This window comes from Haemorhous mexicanus, chromosome 5, assembly GCF_027477595.1.
Source record: "Haemorhous mexicanus isolate bHaeMex1 chromosome 5, bHaeMex1.pri, whole genome shotgun sequence".
Classification (NCBI taxonomy): Eukaryota; Metazoa; Chordata; class Aves; order Passeriformes; family Fringillidae; genus Haemorhous; species Haemorhous mexicanus.
In genome coordinates this window covers 11,638,062-11,655,918 of record NC_082345.1, presented here as the reverse complement: position 1 = coordinate 11,655,918, position 17,857 = coordinate 11,638,062, and the positions used below count along the sequence as shown (strand labels likewise).

General features: G+C 41.3%; 1 protein-coding gene across 3 annotated transcripts in view; it reads left to right on the top strand.

Annotated features, from left to right (window-relative positions):
- Positions 1-17,857, top strand: part of DENND5B (DENN domain containing 5B) — a 104,919-nt gene that overhangs the window by 37,740 nt on the left and 49,322 nt on the right. For 2 of the 3 annotated variants that reach the window (XM_059845892.1, XM_059845889.1), the window contains exons 2-4: positions 5,819-5,884; positions 10,071-10,180; positions 15,277-15,943. In XM_059845892.1, coding sequence (XP_059701875.1) covers positions 5,819-5,884; positions 10,071-10,180; positions 15,277-15,943 — 843 coding nt within the window. The remainder of the gene's footprint in view (positions 1-5,818; positions 5,885-10,070; positions 10,181-15,276; positions 15,944-17,857) is intronic. The other variant, XM_059845891.1, reaches the window with a different exon arrangement.

The window sequence follows — 17,857 nt, the reverse complement described above, 5'->3', positions numbered from 1 at the left end:
AATTGCTATCTATTCCTTTTTGTGGCTCTCATGAGTCTTTAGCTTTAGGGTCTAAGAACATTCCTGAAACAAATGCCATTCTTAAATGGATATCTATTGACAGAGGGGTTTTCACTGGAGTGGCTGTAGAAATGGGAGGGAAGAAAGGATGAGACAGTGGTTTTCATTGCTGAGCTTTGGCAGTGGGGGTACTTGTAAGACAGAGAGCCTTTTGCACTTCTCTGTGTTCTTTAAGAGATCTTGTTGATGGCTGTGGAAGGTGTATCCTGGGGTTGAAAGCTGGGTTGTTGGGACAGCAAGCAACCCCAAAATACACCAGAGAGAAAATCTTGCAGAAGCCTTGAAAGTGTTTTTGAGGCACAAGGGTCAGGGCTGGACTTGCAGAATTGCCTTCATTTTCAGATGTCTGTGGAGGCAAGTGGGACTAGGGAAGAAAGGATTTGAGGCACATGGGCATTGGTGAGCTGTGCCCAGAGACAATTACTCTTCTGGCCTTTTCAAGTGAGATCCTTCTTTCCACAGACACTTTGGCACCAAAGCATTCCCAAGGCATTAAGGAAAGCCCAAGGATTTTGGTTCTGGCAGCCTTTGTAGGGATCTGAACTAAATCTAGAGGCAGGGTAGAAATGATGCTGTGCTTTGAGTTTTCCACCTGGAATCTAGTTTGGATCCAGAAACTGTTTGTCCAAGCCTTTGGATTTGAATCCTGAAACGCTACAGTGACCTGGTGATTGTGTCCTGGTGTCAGCTTTCTGTATTTTCAGTCAACTTGGAAACTGGCCACAGAATTGGCAAGAGTGATAAAGCTTAAATCTGGGAGTTTGTGCTTTGTCTGAAATGGAGCTCTGTGGCAATGAATAAAACCTAAAGCTGTATCTAACTAATCTAACTAGTCATGATTTACTTAAGGTTTACACAAGCATAAAGAATTTTCTTCATGTGGCTTACATGCACAATTACTGTGCACTGATGCACTTAATGATTCCTTCTGTAAACTTACTGGCATTCTTCAGCTTGTAAATTAAGCTGCTGTTGTCTTAACACCTGTAGAGATGTTTGTGGAGTAGTTACAACTGATCTTTCTTTCAAGATTATATTTTTTTCCTTTCAACAATGTTCTAACACTTCCAGTTGACAAAATTCCAGTTGCTTTTTTTCCCCAAAGCTAACAACTTCATCATCCAACATGGTGTGTAAATGCCTTGGTCCTTTGGTGACAGCTTTGCCCACTTTCAAAGCATTTGCTGCAATATGCTGATCTCCAGTTACTGTGGTCCAGCTGGTTGAAGCAGCTGAGAGCAGTCTGCAAACTGAGATGGTTTTCAGGTAGCTCTTAAGTGGAAGTATCAGCTTTTAAAGATGAATATGGCTGTGTGGGCAGCATATCCTTGTCTCTCTGCAGCTCCATTCCTGCTTGCCACCCTTCTCCATCCGGAAGCTCTGGGAATTTCAAGCCTTGCCTGAGGGTTCTTGTGACTTTTTGGTGCGCAGAAGGTTTTTTGTCTTCTAAATGGATTCATTTGTTGAAAACTGGCAGAAGACTGGCTCTTAAGGCCAAGTCCTTATTGGCAGCATCTTATACAGCAGTTGCTCAAAACTCCCTAAATAAAGTTTCTGCTACACAAGGGAGTGCTTCTGCTTTATGCCAATGAAAGAGCTTTGTTGGCTGCAAGCAGCAAAGTTTTTTCTTTGCCTGACCCTTTTCTCACCAAGACCACATATCAACTAACTTTTGATGAAGCTAGCAGCTGCAGCCTTTGACAGGTGACTGTTGCCTTCTTGTAACCCTGTGCTTGTAAAGGGTGTGCAAAAGTAACTCCCTGCAGTGGGGAGCCACTTCTGGGCCCGAGCTTTCTAAATCTTCTTTTTGCCCCACTAAGGAACCCAGCTGTGTAAAGCTCACAGGTGTGGGCCAGCTCTTCAAAGGGCTGCAGAGAGGCTGTCCCTTCTCAGGGTGTTGTCAGTGTCCATCTTGTGTGCCAGTGTTGGGCTGTGGACTGTGCTGTTGGAAGGAGAAGAATCTTCCTCAGAATCTGGGCATAGCTTCCTCCTGGTGCCAACAGCATGTGGGCAGTGCTGAGTAAAAACCAGCCACGAGTCCCTTGCATCCTCAGTGTGGCTCAGCACATCAAGGGATGCTCCTCTTGGCAACATCAGCAAGGAAGGGCTTCCTTTAATCTGGGGAAATCCCAGGGTGAGGTTGCTGAGTCCAGGGAACTGAGGCCTCAAGCTTGTGTGAGGTGGGTAAAAAGAAGGCTTAACCCCTGGGCTTAGCTGGGTATTCAAGCTGCAGTGTGGGCATCTCCATGCTCTGTTGATGTCAAAGTTATTTAGTGCTGAAAATGGTCCAGGTCAAATTAAACTTCTTCTCTTGTACTGATTTGCAAGCTGAGCTTAATTTGAGTGACAGAAGATGTTCTATAAATGCAGCTTTGGTGAAATTGCTTCTGACTTCAAGTAACAAAACACCTGAAACTTGCCATCCTGATGAGTGGAGACTAATATGGGTGCATGATGTATGTGCATTGCAGAGTGGTTTAAAAAAGCCCTATCTTAACAGCCCAGTTTAAAAGGTAACTGAATGGACTGGAATTATAAAAATAAAGCTGTTTGTCCCTGTATTTAAAAGGCCCCAAAGCAAAATTTACTGGAAAATTCCTCTTTCCTGCATTTTTACACACAAACCTAAACAGTAGCAGTATGGGCATTTTCAGGATGACAGGTTCTACTTGTTTGTGGGGTTTGGTGGGTTTTTTCCCTTACCTTTTCTCCAGAAATGCCAACTGTAACAGAGCAGATCTTGAGACAAGACTCTGGTACTACCTCTGTAGTGTACCTCTACAGTGGAGTAGAGAACAACTTCTGACTCAAACCTTAAAATAGGTTTTCTGTTGGTGAGACTATTTTCAAAACCAGTCTGAGAATGCAGCATCATATTCTAACACAGAAATTAGATGCATTTGAACTTGAACCTGTAAGTAAGCAGAAAGCACAAGCATGAAAGATGTGCTGTGCAAAAAGGCCTGACTGAGCACCTGGTCCTGTGTCCTGTCTGTGAAGGGAGGTGAACACATGGAACAAGGAGTGGGAAACTTTCCTTGCAGTGAGTAGGAGGCTGTTCAAACTTCACAGGAATGTGATGGCATCTAAAATACCTTCATTTTCTTCATGGTTCAGCCCAAGAGTGCGGTAGTCAGGTGCCTGTTGCTCCAAAGCCAGGGATCCCCTTGCTGGACAGGCTTTAGCATCCTGCTGTGTTTAAGGACCTGAGCCAGTGTCTTATTCCTGCTTGAACATTTGTCACTCTGCCATCATTAATGTTCTTTTGGGAACTGAGAGCTGCATTTCAAACTCTTCAGTTTCATGTGGTTATATACCTTGCTCATGTCCTGTGTAACTAAACAAAGACTTAGCAAGCAGTTTTAAGAATTATGATGTAGAAAATTTCAATTTAAATGAACTGTTAATTGTTGCTTGGATTGTTTTCTCTATTAGTAGAAATGCTCATTCATTCTATATCAAGTGTTCGAAAGATACAGCAGGTTTGAATATAAACATGCAACAGAAAAAAATATGCCACTTGTATGTGAACAGGATAGGCCAAGGATCTCTGGGGTGTGTTTTCCCTAGGCTGGGAGCCCATACTTGTAGAGGCAGTATGAAAAGTATGAGTGAATTTCACACCTGGATTTCTAGAGAAAATAAAGGCCCAAAGCATAAATATTTCCCTGTACAGGTCTGGTTTTATTCCTGCTCCACTGTTGCCTGCTGATGCCTTCAGCCTTTGGAGACAGACTCCAAGGTAATTGTGTAGGAGCACCATGCCTTGGGCACCTGTTTATTAAACTCTACCTGCAAACAAAACCCACCCAAACTGACCTAATTTGATTTTTTTTGGATTTGACAAGATTATAATGCAATTTTGGTGTAAAAGGGATGGGGTAATTCATACTTACTCACTAATGTAGTGATATGTCTGTGATCTCTTGGCAGCTGGAACTTGGGGCTCTTTGAAGACTGACAGTGTTGATGCTGTATAGTGTTATTCAGTAGGCAGATAGTTTAGTATTTTAATCAAGGACAGAAGGAAGAGATTATGGCAAACTAAATTTCTCATTTTAAGAGCCTTTTTTATTTAGATGTTCAGTGACTTGTTCATGTGAACAAATCTCCTTTTTAATAGAATTTTTAAAATACTGCACCTTTTCCAAGTGTAATTAATTTGTGGCACTAATAGTGTTTCATTAAATTGTGTTTGTGTAAAGATGTAGGTGGTACAACACAGAAGAGTGTCCATAGCTCTGTGTTTTTATCATTTTGGGCAACTTGACTTCTTGTGCAGGAGTTGTTACATCAGTTCTGTGACTGCTTAGCCATGTGATGATAATAAATGGTCAAAGTACTGAAATGGGAATCAAACCAGAGCCTGTCCTAGGGCATCTGGTTATACATTGTTTCACAGGTTGCTCCTTTTCGCTCTTCCTATTGCATAGATGCTGGCTACCTCTGTGGAAGCTCAGTGTCAAATTGCCTTTGAAGTACAATCTTTAGGGGAGAGCTGAAAGAAAGGACAGCCTGGCAGAGAGACTTGTAAATGTAGTGTGGATATGGGCCATTTAGCAAGAGGCATCTCTTGTTTTGACAATTGTTTTGTTTGGTTTAATTTAATACTTTTTAGTTCAAACAGCTCAAAATTAGAATGAAATTACTTAAGGCATGTTGGGGTGGAGAAACATCATCCTGCAGGTTTGAATGTGGGCTATCTTCAGGTGCCTCCTAAAGCAAGAGAAAATTATCCTAAAATGCATATTCACATCTAAAAATCTCTGCTGTAAGAACTCCTGTGCCTTCTGCTGAAGGTTGCCTTCCCAAAAAATCTGGCCTTGGCAGAACTGTCTGTGTCCTCTGCACTGGTGTCTGGATTGACACTCAAGTAGGAGGTTGTAGCAGAACTACTCTGAATTTACACCTAGAGAGTGAATCACCAGAGAGGTCACTGCCATTGCAGCTTTAACATAGGTGCCAGCTCTGTAAAAAGATTGAACTTGAGGAGGATTGTGTGATGCCTTTGTGTTGTGTGTGAATGTGACTTTTTTTTGACACAGAAATGCCAAGGCATCCATGAAAACATTTTTGTTTGTCTGTAGGAGATGAGCAAACCAGTTAGAAGAAGCCTCAGTTAGACATGCTAGCAGGAAGCTCTTCCTTTAGAAGAGGTAGCTGTTGCTGGAACACATTAAAATTGGTCATCCAAGTTCTAAACATAGCTTATTTATTCAAATCTCAGTCTAAAATCACCCAGTTATGAGACAGAAATGATGAATAGAGCTATTAGGTAACTTCAGGAAGTCCTGAAAATGGTGTGCAGTACAGGATTGAAGGTGTAACAACATAGCTAACAGTATTATATAAAACTTCTTGGGTTTAGTTCAACACTAGCTGAAGGACTGATATGTTTTTTCCCCCTCCTGAGTTTCTCAGGCTCTAGAAGGTCTCAATATGTGAACAAAGATGCCTTTCATAATAGGGAAGCTGCAAAGCAGTGTGTTGTTTGAAGTACTGAGAATTTAATCTTGTTACTAATTTTGACAAGTATTTCTGCCATGTCTGTCATTGCATTCAACACCTCTACAGTAATCCAGTCCTGGAATGTTTTGTTTATTGTGTGGATTTACCCTTTGCCAGTAATGGGGGGAAGTGAGATTGTGAGGGGGAATATTTAATGTCTGCTTCATGTTTTTTCCCTTCCCCAGTACATTGTGTATTTTTTCATTTGTTCATACTTGCTTTTTTTATTTCTGTTTGTTACATTGTGTAGTCTTGTACCAATATCTACAAGCAGATCTCCATGGCAAGAGCTCAGACACTGCAGACAAAACCTCAGGTAAAGAGGGGTTAAGGATAAAACAATGATCAGGATCTCTCTATTTCCTTATTTTCAGTCTTCTTACTCCTCTTGAATCAAATTGAAAATCACAAATCCAAATCAAAACCAAACCTCTTGGACTTCTTAATTATTTTACCTAATTTAAATCAATATTTGGAAAATTTTGTTCTGTTTCTTGAAGCTCTCTTGGCAGATGTGGTTCTCCAGCAAAATCCCACTAATTGTGTCAGTCTATTGGTGGAGAGGAGACTGTGCTAGATCTCTGAATAACAGACTGAACAATATCTTGCATGAGGCCATTTTACAGGATACTTACCCAGAAATCTAACAAGGCTTAGTTATGTGGATTTGTGAATATGGGAGACCGAAAGGTTCAGCTCCACCAAATTCTGCTACAGAGACACAAAGTTTCCTGACACCTCAGGGAAGCTTATTTTGCAGCTTAGATTTAAAAAGCAATACTGGTGAGGTTCACATAGACACATACTCCCCCCCAAAAAATTCCAAATAATTTAGATGTATTGATAGGGTACGCATCCCCCTATGGTTTCCTGCTTAAATATGATCCATTAATTCTTTTACCTATTGGCATACAAAGGCAGGTTTGACACTGCCCTCCTCCTCAGCCCCCCCAAATCCACTACTGTCCTACAGGCAACTCAGATTTTAAAACTTTGGAATGAAAACTATTTTGCCTGCCTTGTCCCAGTCCTCCCTTTCTTACAATCTCCATCCTCTGTGGTGAGATTATGAAAATGAGGTCAGAAATAGGAGCTTTGAGTTACAATGTCCTTGAACTCTGATCAGCCTCTCCCTGCCACCTTGGCATCCTGGGGAGGCATGGAAGAAAAGCAGCAGAGCAGTTCTGCACTACTTAAACTAACCAGTTCCTGAGCCAGACAATTAACAGCTTGCTTGCTCCCAGCCAAGCACTGTTGTTCCTGTGCCCACATTGTTTTCTCCCTCACACGTTGTGTATTATTTGCTTCTTGTGCAGGGTCATCCTGTTATTAAAAATGTTTAACAAAATTAGATCTGCAGGGAGAGGCCATGGCTGGGTGTGCTGAGCACTTTTAATTAGAGGTGGCTGTCACAGAGGTGGTCACCAGGAGCACTGTGCATAGCTGTGCTCCCAGTGTGTTCCTCTAAAGGAATAAAAGATATTTTTGTTTCTGTAGTCACAGGCATTCCTCTCTGTGTCCAGAGCTTGGAGGGAGTGACAGATAGCTGGCATTCCCTGGACCAGAGGGTGGAAGATGCCTCTGCCTATTTGATACAAAGCTTTGTGTGCCTCTGTCACTGTGACAATAATTAAAACAGATCTGTTTAAACCTGAAGATCACTAAATTTTGATGTAGGATTACTCTTATGAAAGTCATCATGATTAACAGCTTCACGACTGTAGCTGCATTTCCCTAGTAATTGTATCTTTCATCCAAACACAGATCAGGCTTGTTTTCAAATTTTGAGCAATCTTTTTGTTTTGAAATGAAATTAGCACAGTTTTTTCTTGATCTAGCATCCATCGCTTCACTATTTGCTTTTAATTTGAAACTAAATGTCCCTTTAAAAGCCAGCTCCTTAAAGGAAGGCACAAGTTTAAGAGTACCGTTAACAGGAGGTAGCATCCAAATGAAATGGAAGCTGAATCTGACACATTTTACACAATTTTTTAAAGTACTGGAAATTTTTTTAAATATCCTGAAAGCAAAAGGATTGAATTCAAATCCAGTTTTTTAATTTGCCTCAGAGTTGTGCTGTGTGCATGGGCAGCAGGCATCAAATACAATGTTCCTGTCCACACAGGAGTGTTACCAGGCCATTAGTATTTTAGCAAATGGATTCAATTTGCTGCATTTAATACTTGGTTCACTTTAAATGTGCCTTGCTAATCCTGTTTGGAAAGTTAGCAAAGAAGCACTTAAAAGCATGTGGGAGGTTTAATGAAAATTCACTGTTCATCTGGAGTAACAGCTAAGTAAATTCTCTGTGCCATGTGTGACTCAACAGTTCAGAGCTACCAAGGCTGAGAGGATCAGGTACCTTTCAGTCCAGATCCCTTCCCTCATGTTTGCCAAGAAGATTCTGCTCCCTGTGGTTCTCTTCCAGCTGCCTGTCAGTGTGGAGCTGGCTCTTGTGGTCCATGCTTTTCATCTGGTTTTGGTGAGAGTTGGGGTGTTTCCTGCTAGTTTGGGCAAATGATGGCATTTCACCCTCACACACAGGCTGCTCCTGTCACATCCTTGTATTGGTTTTTTCCTAATTTATGTATCTCCTCTAAAAGCTTGCCCTGCTTGTCTTTCCATGAGGCAGCTTTGTATGGAGGGTGCAGTGTCATATCCTTTCAAACTAATGACGGGTTGATTTTACTCCAGTGTGGTGTCTTGGCTCTTTGCTTTTCCCTCATGATCACTGGTTGAGAGAATAGCATTTTCTCTGTGTGTGTTTTACCTAAAGTTTATATTTTTCTTAAACCACTGGAATGGTAAAATGCAAACACTGCAGAGACTCTATGAAGGTAAGTTGTTTGTGCCATTTCTTTTCTTGGATAAAATGAATCCATGTTGTCAGCCTACAGGGACGTTGGAACTGCTGGTGTTGGGCAGATGGATTTCTTAAAGCAAAACTTTTTCTATTTTTTTTTTTTTCATCATGATAAAGGAAACCTTTAAAGAAATTTCAACTTCAGCAGGCACTTACTGCTAGCAGTAGAGAACTTCATTAAGTCATTCAGATATTCTCTTCTAACTTTTAGTAGAAGCAACCAAATAAATTTAGTATCAAATACCTGCCTTTCTGCCAAGTCACAGTAAGCTCTGTCAGATGTGAGAATGATTGAAGAGCTAATTGGGAAATAACCTCGTGCATATTTGTTTGATTATGCAAGCCTGTTAATTACTGTCAACTAGAATGTTGATTCTGAGAAGTTGCTGAATATGTCTAAGTACATACCTGGAGAGAAAATTTTTTCTGGCTTTGCTTGGTAGGATCTTTATTTAGTGAAATTTTGGAAATTGGTGGATGACACTGTGTCTTTAATGACTCTGCAAAGAACCTTTGGACCAAAAGAAGAGATTATTCTACTGAATAATGGTCTGAAATAGAGAAATAGTCTCTGTTTTTGGTGTATTTGGTCTGAGCTTGTAACTGAGTTTGAGGAGGATCTTCATCGATTATCAAATCCTACCGTTAAACCTGGCACTGCCTTTTTGCTACTAAAACATTTCCCCAAGTGCCACATCCACATGTTTTTTTGAACACTTCCAACAGTGATGATTCCACTACTGTGATGCTGCAAAGTGTCTAAATCCTGTGTTCAAAAATAAGTGTTGTATAAAAATAACAATATCTTTAAAATCTTAGAGATTACTTGGGAAGGAAAAGATTTAAAGCCCTTTCTCAGAATGCACTTGCATATTAGTGTTGTTAGAAGAGCTGGTTTTGTGTGATAGTCTAATAGATGGTCATTTAATTAATAAATTTTAAGAACTCCTTGGTTTGATTACTGTTTTGCATGCTGTAGACAATCCAGTGAGGAGAGCTCCATTAACAACATCACTGTGAAGTACAGTATTTGTATGCTGATAACTGGATGCATTTCTGCTTGAAATCTAATTTCAGTCTTCCTCTTTGCACTTGCTGGATTCTTTGTGTGGAGAAAGTATGTCCTTGAAATTTGATGTAGAAAAAATAAATGTTTAATTTTCACATAGGACTTGTAATATAAAAAATATCATCTATAATGAATGCTTGAATAATTTATAATAGCCAAGAGGTGCTCATATTTTTTATTGACCTTAAAGAGAGCTTCTGACAAACTTGAGGGAAAGTGCTCTTTCACTGACTAAGTAAAGCTGTCTCTAGATACTCAAGCTGTTGGAGAAGGTCAAGAATGCAGTTGATTGCAAGATGTTTTTCTGTAAAATCTCAGCAGTGATTTTTCTCTTGACAATATATTTCCATTCTGTAAATACTAAACTGGAAGCTGTGTTGCAACTGGAGTAAGATTTTATGGGAAGGGGGGAAAGGTCAGACTGAAGGGGAATCTTTTCTATTTCTCTTTTAAAAGTAGTACCTCTGAGAGTCAAAATGTCCATCAGATTTGATTAAAAAAGAAAACCCTAGTCAGCTCTCTCTGAAGCCTCACTGCTGTTTCGAGTCATTATTTCTTCATTTGTTGCAGGAGAGAATTTCGACCAGAGTCCCATAAGAAGAACCTTCAAGTCCAAAGTTTTGGCCCATTATCCTCAGAACATTGAGTGGAACCCCTTTGACCAGGATGCTGTCAACATGGTAGGTAGAGAAAAACTCTCTTCTCAAATTGTTACCGACAGCGTCGGCTCTCGAGAGGTTCCTGGGTTGTTTACAGCCAGCCCTTGTGATGCTCTTGTGGTCTTGTGGCTGTGGTGCTTCTGCTGGGACTAAGAGCACTCACTGGGCATGCTGCATGAAGAGGTGGAAGAGGGGTTGTGAAAACACAGGATACTTTCAGGCCCAACAAAAGCCAAGTGCTGCGTTCCCTCGTTAGTTCTGAGTGTGCTGTGTGATAAAACAAGTCCAAGCACCATCCCAGGGACTGGCTGAGGGGGCTGTGGTCACCTAGCATACCTATCTCCAGATAGGAAGGAGGCAAACCAAGGAATTTTTAAGATCCTGATATCCATGTGAGGTTTTGGAGTACAAAACACCTTGATTGTGCAGACAAAGGAAGGAGGAATCTTTATGCAGAAGCTGGAACTTGGCTAAACCACAGCTTTTGCTGAGTCAGCGCTTTTAATGGCACCTCTGCACCAGTCCATCTCTTTCCCCTCAGTTACATTTGATGTGAGCAGCTGTGTGGCTGAGTCCCATGGACTGGGAAAGGAGGGGAAAAACAGTTCCTAGAGTGGGGGCAGTGACAACTGAAAGACTGATGATCCACTGGGAAGTTTTCTGAAGAGATGGTAATTAAGGGATGATTCCAAAATCACCAAAGCACTTGTTAAGAACATAACGTGACAAAGACAACAGATGACTGGTATTTGAACTTCCCAGTGCAGAAAATACCATATGTTTCTTAATTTAAAAGTAATCAATTGTTGTGACAGTAACATTGAACAATATTATAGCTGTTTTCAAAAATGGGAATTGGGTCTAAGTCAATATTGGAAAATTAGGGAGGCCCTTCCCCCAGTCTAGGTTAGATGAGCTTTGCATTTGAGAAAGGCAGGACAGCATACCACCTGCTTCTAACAGAGCTGACCTCATTGTGTGGTGCAAGTGAGAAGTCAGGAGAATCTCCTGGCCTTCACCCAGCAGATGGAGAGGTGGGGAATACATAAAACCCACATTAAGTTGGCTTTTGCAAATGGAAAAAAATGCATTTGGAACTTCCCTGCAGTCATGAAGATGTAGAATTTTGGAGTTCATCTCAATTTCCACCAAATTTTATTTTTAGCACTCTGACAAGTATTTAACAGGAAAGCACAGAAGCTGGAAGCAGCAGTGGCACAGAGAGCTGACACTGTGGCACTGCTCTTGCACAGAAGGGCAGAGATGAGCCTGGCCACTCCCTCTGCCTGCTGACAGCTGGGGATTTCTGTCTTCTGCTTCCAAATGTGCACTGCTGGAGTTGGGGTGGTATTTGGGATGGTCTCCACATTACTGTGCTGATACAGGAGGCATGAAGGGCTCAGAGCAATGTTTTGTCAGCATTTAAGATGGTAATAGCTCAACTGCCAAGGTTTTTTATGCCTTTTAGCTCTGCCTTTGCTTTGGGGGAGTTCCAGTATGAAGTAATGAGGGCTGTGCAGCAGGAATAAAGCAGCTGGAATTGCTGTGTTATTTATCTCTCACGTTACAGTGGAGAATGTCTAATATTCATGAAGTGTGATCACAGTATTGGACAAAAACGGAATGCTAAAACCAGCAAGAGGCCTATTAAAATAATTGAACTGAGCTGCCTTGAACACATCTTTCATTTGCAGTGTATCTTGGAGAAAAAAAAAGCATTTACTAACAGCAGCAGTATTTAATGATCTTTTAAATTATCTTTTGGAAAACTTCTTTATTGTTTTGATCTGAAACATCATTTAAAGTAATATCCACCTCCACGGAATCTCTTGAGGCAATTATTGGCCTTTCTGATCTTGCCTTGCTGTATCAGTTCTGCCTATGTGTTTGCTTTATGAGAGCTTCCAGAAGCAATTTTCCTCAGAGAAGAAAATGCATAAATCCTTGAAGGGTAACTTGTGAGAACTCTGGCTTTGCTGGATGCCTAAGGAATTTCAATTGCCTTCTGGAACTGTCCTGTTGTTTTAAAAATAGCCCCCTGAAGTTCCAAGCAATCAAGCTGCAAAGGAGTCATGTTTTCTCTCTGTTTCAAAGTATATATCAAAGAACAGACTTCTCTTTAACAGGGAATTGTGTCTTTCCCCCCACTGCTTTTTGTGATTTTCCCTGCCTAACCTCACACACCATCTTCTGTGGTCATTCTGCAAGTAATTGTTGTACCAAACTAAAGTTCTCAGTAAAGAGATACAGAAATTTTTAGAATATGAGCTTCCTATTTTAGCCCTCTGATTCACCAAGGTATATAAATCTTTGCCTGTATTTCTGAAACTCAAGGAAGCATTATCTGTTTCATGTCTCATGTACTGAAATAAAAGAACTAGAGGTTCCCTGGTGGAATTTAAAGGAGCAGGCTTTAACACAAACAAAAGCAAAGCATCTTTCTCTCCACCCCCTCACCCACGGTGCAGTTTGGGTCTGGAGCTTGCTGCCACAGCATGTTGTGAACATGAGAAATATGTAGAGGCTTAAAAAGTGAAATGAAGGATCTAGTGGAGAAGAAGTGAACCGGTGCTGGTGGGCAGTGGTCCAGAGGGGACCTTTGGTTCAGAAATACCTGCAAATGATGGTGGCTGGGAGAAGGAGGGAGGGTTTATGGGGGTTGTGTGTGTCTCTGTGCTTGGAGAAAGGGTGTCTCCTGCTCAGGGCTTCCAGAGACTGGTTATGGATTAGCTGATACCTCTTTATCTATCCCGGTGCAGCTTCCTTTTGTTTTACAAACCATCTTGGTTATAAGCCTTATTGCAAATCAAGTGTAATTCCATGGTTTTCTGCTGATGGATGCCTTTAAATACAAATAGTGAAGTGAAACCAAAATCATGTCCTTTGATCAGTAATCTTGGATAGTTTTCAGTGTTTATGCAAAGATGCAATGCAGGTGACTGTGTTCTCAGCATTAGTGAGCCAGATTCATACCAGCAGGCTAAAATTTCACCCCCCCCCTTAGCACATCCCAAGCTTCTCTCCAACACTCTCCTGTGGCAAATGTGACACAGATGAGATGGGAAGTGATTGATGTCCGAGGCCCTAAGATGAAAGTTTTCATGCATTAACCACAAATTCAAAGCTTTCTGTATTGCTGGAAAATGATTACAGGCTCTTCCTTTTGATCTTAGCTTCTTAAGTGACTCCTGGTCATTCCTCCTGCCTCGGTTCTTCCCATCTTTTTTTTTTTTTCCTCTGCTTTTTCCTGTGTCCTCCTATAGGTCTAACAACAGCAGGAGTCTCTGGGCCAAGGTTTGCAGCCAGGGTCTTAAAAGGTCAATATTCTGCATGTGTCAAATTGTGGCTGAAACATAACAGATGGACATCCCTTTGTGTGTGCTTACACAATATATAAAGGAGAAGGGAATAATAATTAAGGCTTGGAGGAAATGTATTTAAACAGCCTTCTTAAACAGAGTCGGCTGATCTGAATTTCCCTGATGCCTATCTGTGCCTGATTGTAATAGTATATCTAATTTACTTGTCCAGGTATTTTTCTGTAAAGTGAAAAAAATTTAATCTCTGATAGCATTGAGATTTAAGCCTATGATTTCAGCCTGGTTGGCTTTGATAAGGCTTGCAGCCATCACTGAAAGCCCACATTCTAGAAATAAATTTTTATTAAGCAAGCCTGCCAAAAAATGAGGTTAAGAGAGATATTTATTGTGGAGAATAAATTTAAATAAAGTGTGAAACAAGAATTTTTACTACTTCTTTATTGGAGAAGCCTTAACCATGGCACTGCTGTTAATGCCTCAATAAAAACTATAAAGCTCTTGAATAAAAATATGGCTGCTCTTCAGAAGTAGTTCAAGCTGCAATTTCATGGTTTGTGTCAGCAAAGCCCATCAATTGAATTAAATTATTCTGCCAACTCCAGGCTACTTATTTCCTTACACATTACCTTTTTGAGCAATACATAAGAGCTGTCCTAGTCAATTTAGGGGCCTAATAGCCTGTTGTGGAGTCTGGACCACTTGCCTAATTCCCAGCTTTACCAGGCTCTTGAATGGTCTCTGCAAGGTGCACTGATGAAGTTCAGGGTAGGATGTGCCTGAAAATATCTAGTTATTTCTTCTGACCTCTTCCAGCAGCAGAGGAATTTGCTCCTGCTCAAGGTGAGACATCAGGGGATGCACTCAGTTGTGCCTAGTTTCACATACTGTGATAAAGTTGGCTTCTACTGTTGCCTTTTTTGAAAAGGAACACTTTGAAGGTTCTCCTTCTCTTCTTTCCTTTTATTTCTTCAGATGGTACAAATAAAGCTATAGTCCTTTGTTTATAAATATATACTTATTTAGCTAGAACATGAGCAGCTTCCTGCTGATATGCAATTCAAACAAGTTTTGCTGGATGCTTGTTATTTTGTGTTAGATGGTTGATAGCATTCCCAAAAAATGTCTGGAAAAATGCCTTGATTTATCACTAGGGCCACGCTTCAGAGAAACACCCAGTGTAGCAGAATCACTGCAAGGGATTTTGCTGAGTGGTAAATCAAAAATGAGGCTTTGATAGATTTTGGGTGTTTCCCTCCCTGCCCCTCCTTTTATCCAGTCTAAGCTATTTGGTAGCACTTAGAGAAGAAAGTAAATGTAATAGCTGCCAGTCAGCTGGGGTTTGGTTTATTTGTTGGTTTTTTTCCCCCCAGAAAATTAGGGAAGATCAAAGAATTCCAAGATGTCTATGTAATTTAAATCCAGTGGTATAAGATGCTTCCTTCACTCTCTGATTTTAGAGTACTGTGGGCATATATATGCAAATGAGAGTAGAGCTGGATGTTTTCATATGATGCTTAAATAAATGGCACAAAGACCATTCAGTAGTGAAAACAGTTTCACCAAGTAATGAAAATGAGTCGTAATGACTTAATAGATGGATTATTTTGGAGGGTGCTTTCCTTTCTTCAGTCATGTCTCCTTCTTAAGTAGCATCAGTCATTTTGTTCTTGGATGCTGTTTTTTTTAATAGTAAATGGCTTGTTGTGATGCAGGGGATAAAAAGAATGTGCCTGTACAGCAAAAATAGCAAAATAAAATTGTGTCTTAGGTAACTCTATTTCTTTTCCCCTCTCTTAGCTGTGTATGCCCAAGGGGCTGTCGTTCAGGACGCAGGCGGATAACAGGGACCCGCAGCTGCACTCGTTCATCATCACCAGGGAGGACGGCTCCCGCACGTACGGCTTTGTGCTCACCTTCTACGAGGAGGTCACGAGCAAGCAGATCTGCACAGCCATGCAGACTCTGTACCAGATGCACAATGCAGAGCAGTACAGCAGTGTCTGCGCCTCCTCCTCCTGCAGCATGGACTCCCTGGCCAGCAGCATCGACGAGGGCGACGCCACGTCCCTCGCCAAGCTCCAGCGCTACAACTCCTACGATATCAGCAGGGACACGCTCTATGTCTCCAAGTGCATCTGCCTCATCACCCCTCTGCCCTTCATGCAAGCCTGCAAGAAGTTCCTGATCCAGCTCTACAAGGCAGTGACCTCCCAGCAGCCACCACCTCTGCCCCTGGAGAGCTACATCCACAACATCCTCTATGAGGTGCCCCTGCCGCCCCCGGGGAGGTCGCTCAAGTTTTATGGGGTTTATGAGCCCATCATCTGCCAGAGACCTGGGCCCAACGAGCTGCCCCTCTCTGACTACCCTCTGAGGGAGGTCTTCGAGCTGCTGGGCCTGGAGAACCTGGTCCAGGTCTTCACCTGTGTTCTTCTGGAGATGCAGATCCTTCTGTACTCACAAGGTGGGCACTCATCCAGCAATGTCTGTTTCCAGCAGGCTGTTCCTGGGCAGCTGCAGCCACAGGAGCTTGTAGAATTTCATGTTGTATGGAGCTAAAGTTTTTTTTTTTTTGAAATGTGAGAATGCACTGAAAAAATGAGAGAAATGAGTGTGTCCTAATGAAAGCACTAAATAATTGTTTCCTCCAGGCAGTCTAGGTGCTGCTTGTTTAATTATGCATTGTATTTATCACTTGTGGCAGCTAGCAATAGAATACATTTGATTATTATCCTCACACTGCCCTTGATCATGCAAGACAGCATGAAATTAATCCTATCTCTTTCAGAAATACCAGCAGAAAGTAATACATCTTCCAGAAGACACCCTTGCTGCTACTTTGTTTTTCAAATTTCAGCAGCATATCAAAGTCTAGTGTAATTTCCTGCCTCCCATACGATGGATATGTTCTTGTTAAAACACTGAGTGTTTTAGCACTTGGAGGCTAAATATTAATGGTGGATTTTGAAACTGAGTGGAACTACTGGTCATTCATTTTTTAGTCCTGCTTGAGGTATTTGGGAATGTTGCTGACAAAAATGCAGTTGGTCAAACGGCAGTTTGTGTCTTTCTGTAATAGTGCAACACTCTGCTGCAGGTTTGGGGAATCCTGACTTAGCACTGGGCATGCTTTGGGATTTTACACTGCTATTACTGTTTCCTCTAGGATGTTGGTTCCTGTCTGTGTGGTATTTGGATGCCCAACATATCAAGGTCAAGTTTTCCTACTGACTTTCAAGGTTCAGACTTTCTGGGTGTTCCTCTAAGTCTCACTGGAAGCCTCTCTGTGTAATTTGGGTTCCCAAATGGCATCTGTGATTTTGACCCTAAATTAGAAAAATATGCATCAGGGAAAAATTTTCAGGGGTGGGAGGAGTGGCTTCATCAGAGGAAATGAAAAACCTGGAGCCACGATGCCTTGTAGTGAAAAGAGGAAAAGATGCTGAATACCTAGCTTTGTCAAGAGAAGTGGTTTGAGCAGCAGACAGGTTGAAATGGAGTGGGGAGAGAGGATGGGAAATCGTCTGAAATGGGTCTGGATAATGAACCCTCCAGCTCTAGAAGGAATCGCTTGGGTTTGTCATATAAAAGAAAAGGTCAGAAAGTGTGTAATGGTAATGCTAATAACTAAATGACTGAGAATGGGGAAGAATGTTCAGGGAGGTGGGAAAAGGGTAGTTCTTCTGCAAATGACTGAATTCAAAGGGTTGATAGTTCTTTGCAGAGCTCTTCTCCACATGGACTCCAGGGGTTTGCTTTCAAGAACTGAAAATGAAAGGTTTTATCTTCTCTCAGTTTGAAGTGTGAGCAGAAATCCTGCTGTTAGTTTTGATTAAGCTGCTTTTCCCCTCCCTCCAGCTTCTCTGTGTGTGTGTGTGGTGTGTGTGCAGTTATCCCTTTCTTCCTCAGTTTGAATCATGCTGCCTTTGCCACTTTGCACTGGGGTTTGATATTAAACAGCAGCGCCACTGAAATGCTTCTTACCCATCCCTGCTCATCAGTCCTACCCTGGTCCCTGCCTATGGACTCACTGAGAACTGAGACTTTTTTTCCTTTTTTCTTTCTCACTGAAAGATAGCAGCATTAGGAAAAATGTGCTTGTCAGGTTACATTTTAGTAATATTTTGTGCATGCAGAGAGCAACCCTATATTCATTACTTTTGCCATAGTCATTGAGACCAATACAAAGTATCCACTAAATAATTTTGACTCAGCCTCATGCCCACCAGAAGTTAGATAAATGTTGTTCTTTCAATTACTGGTTAAAATTTAAGGGTTTACTTGGTTTGTTTGGTTTCATTGTGTGGGTTTTTTTTTAAGAAAAGTGAGATAGTGAGAAGTAATCCTTTCTACCCTTCAAATTTCAGAATTTTTTTCT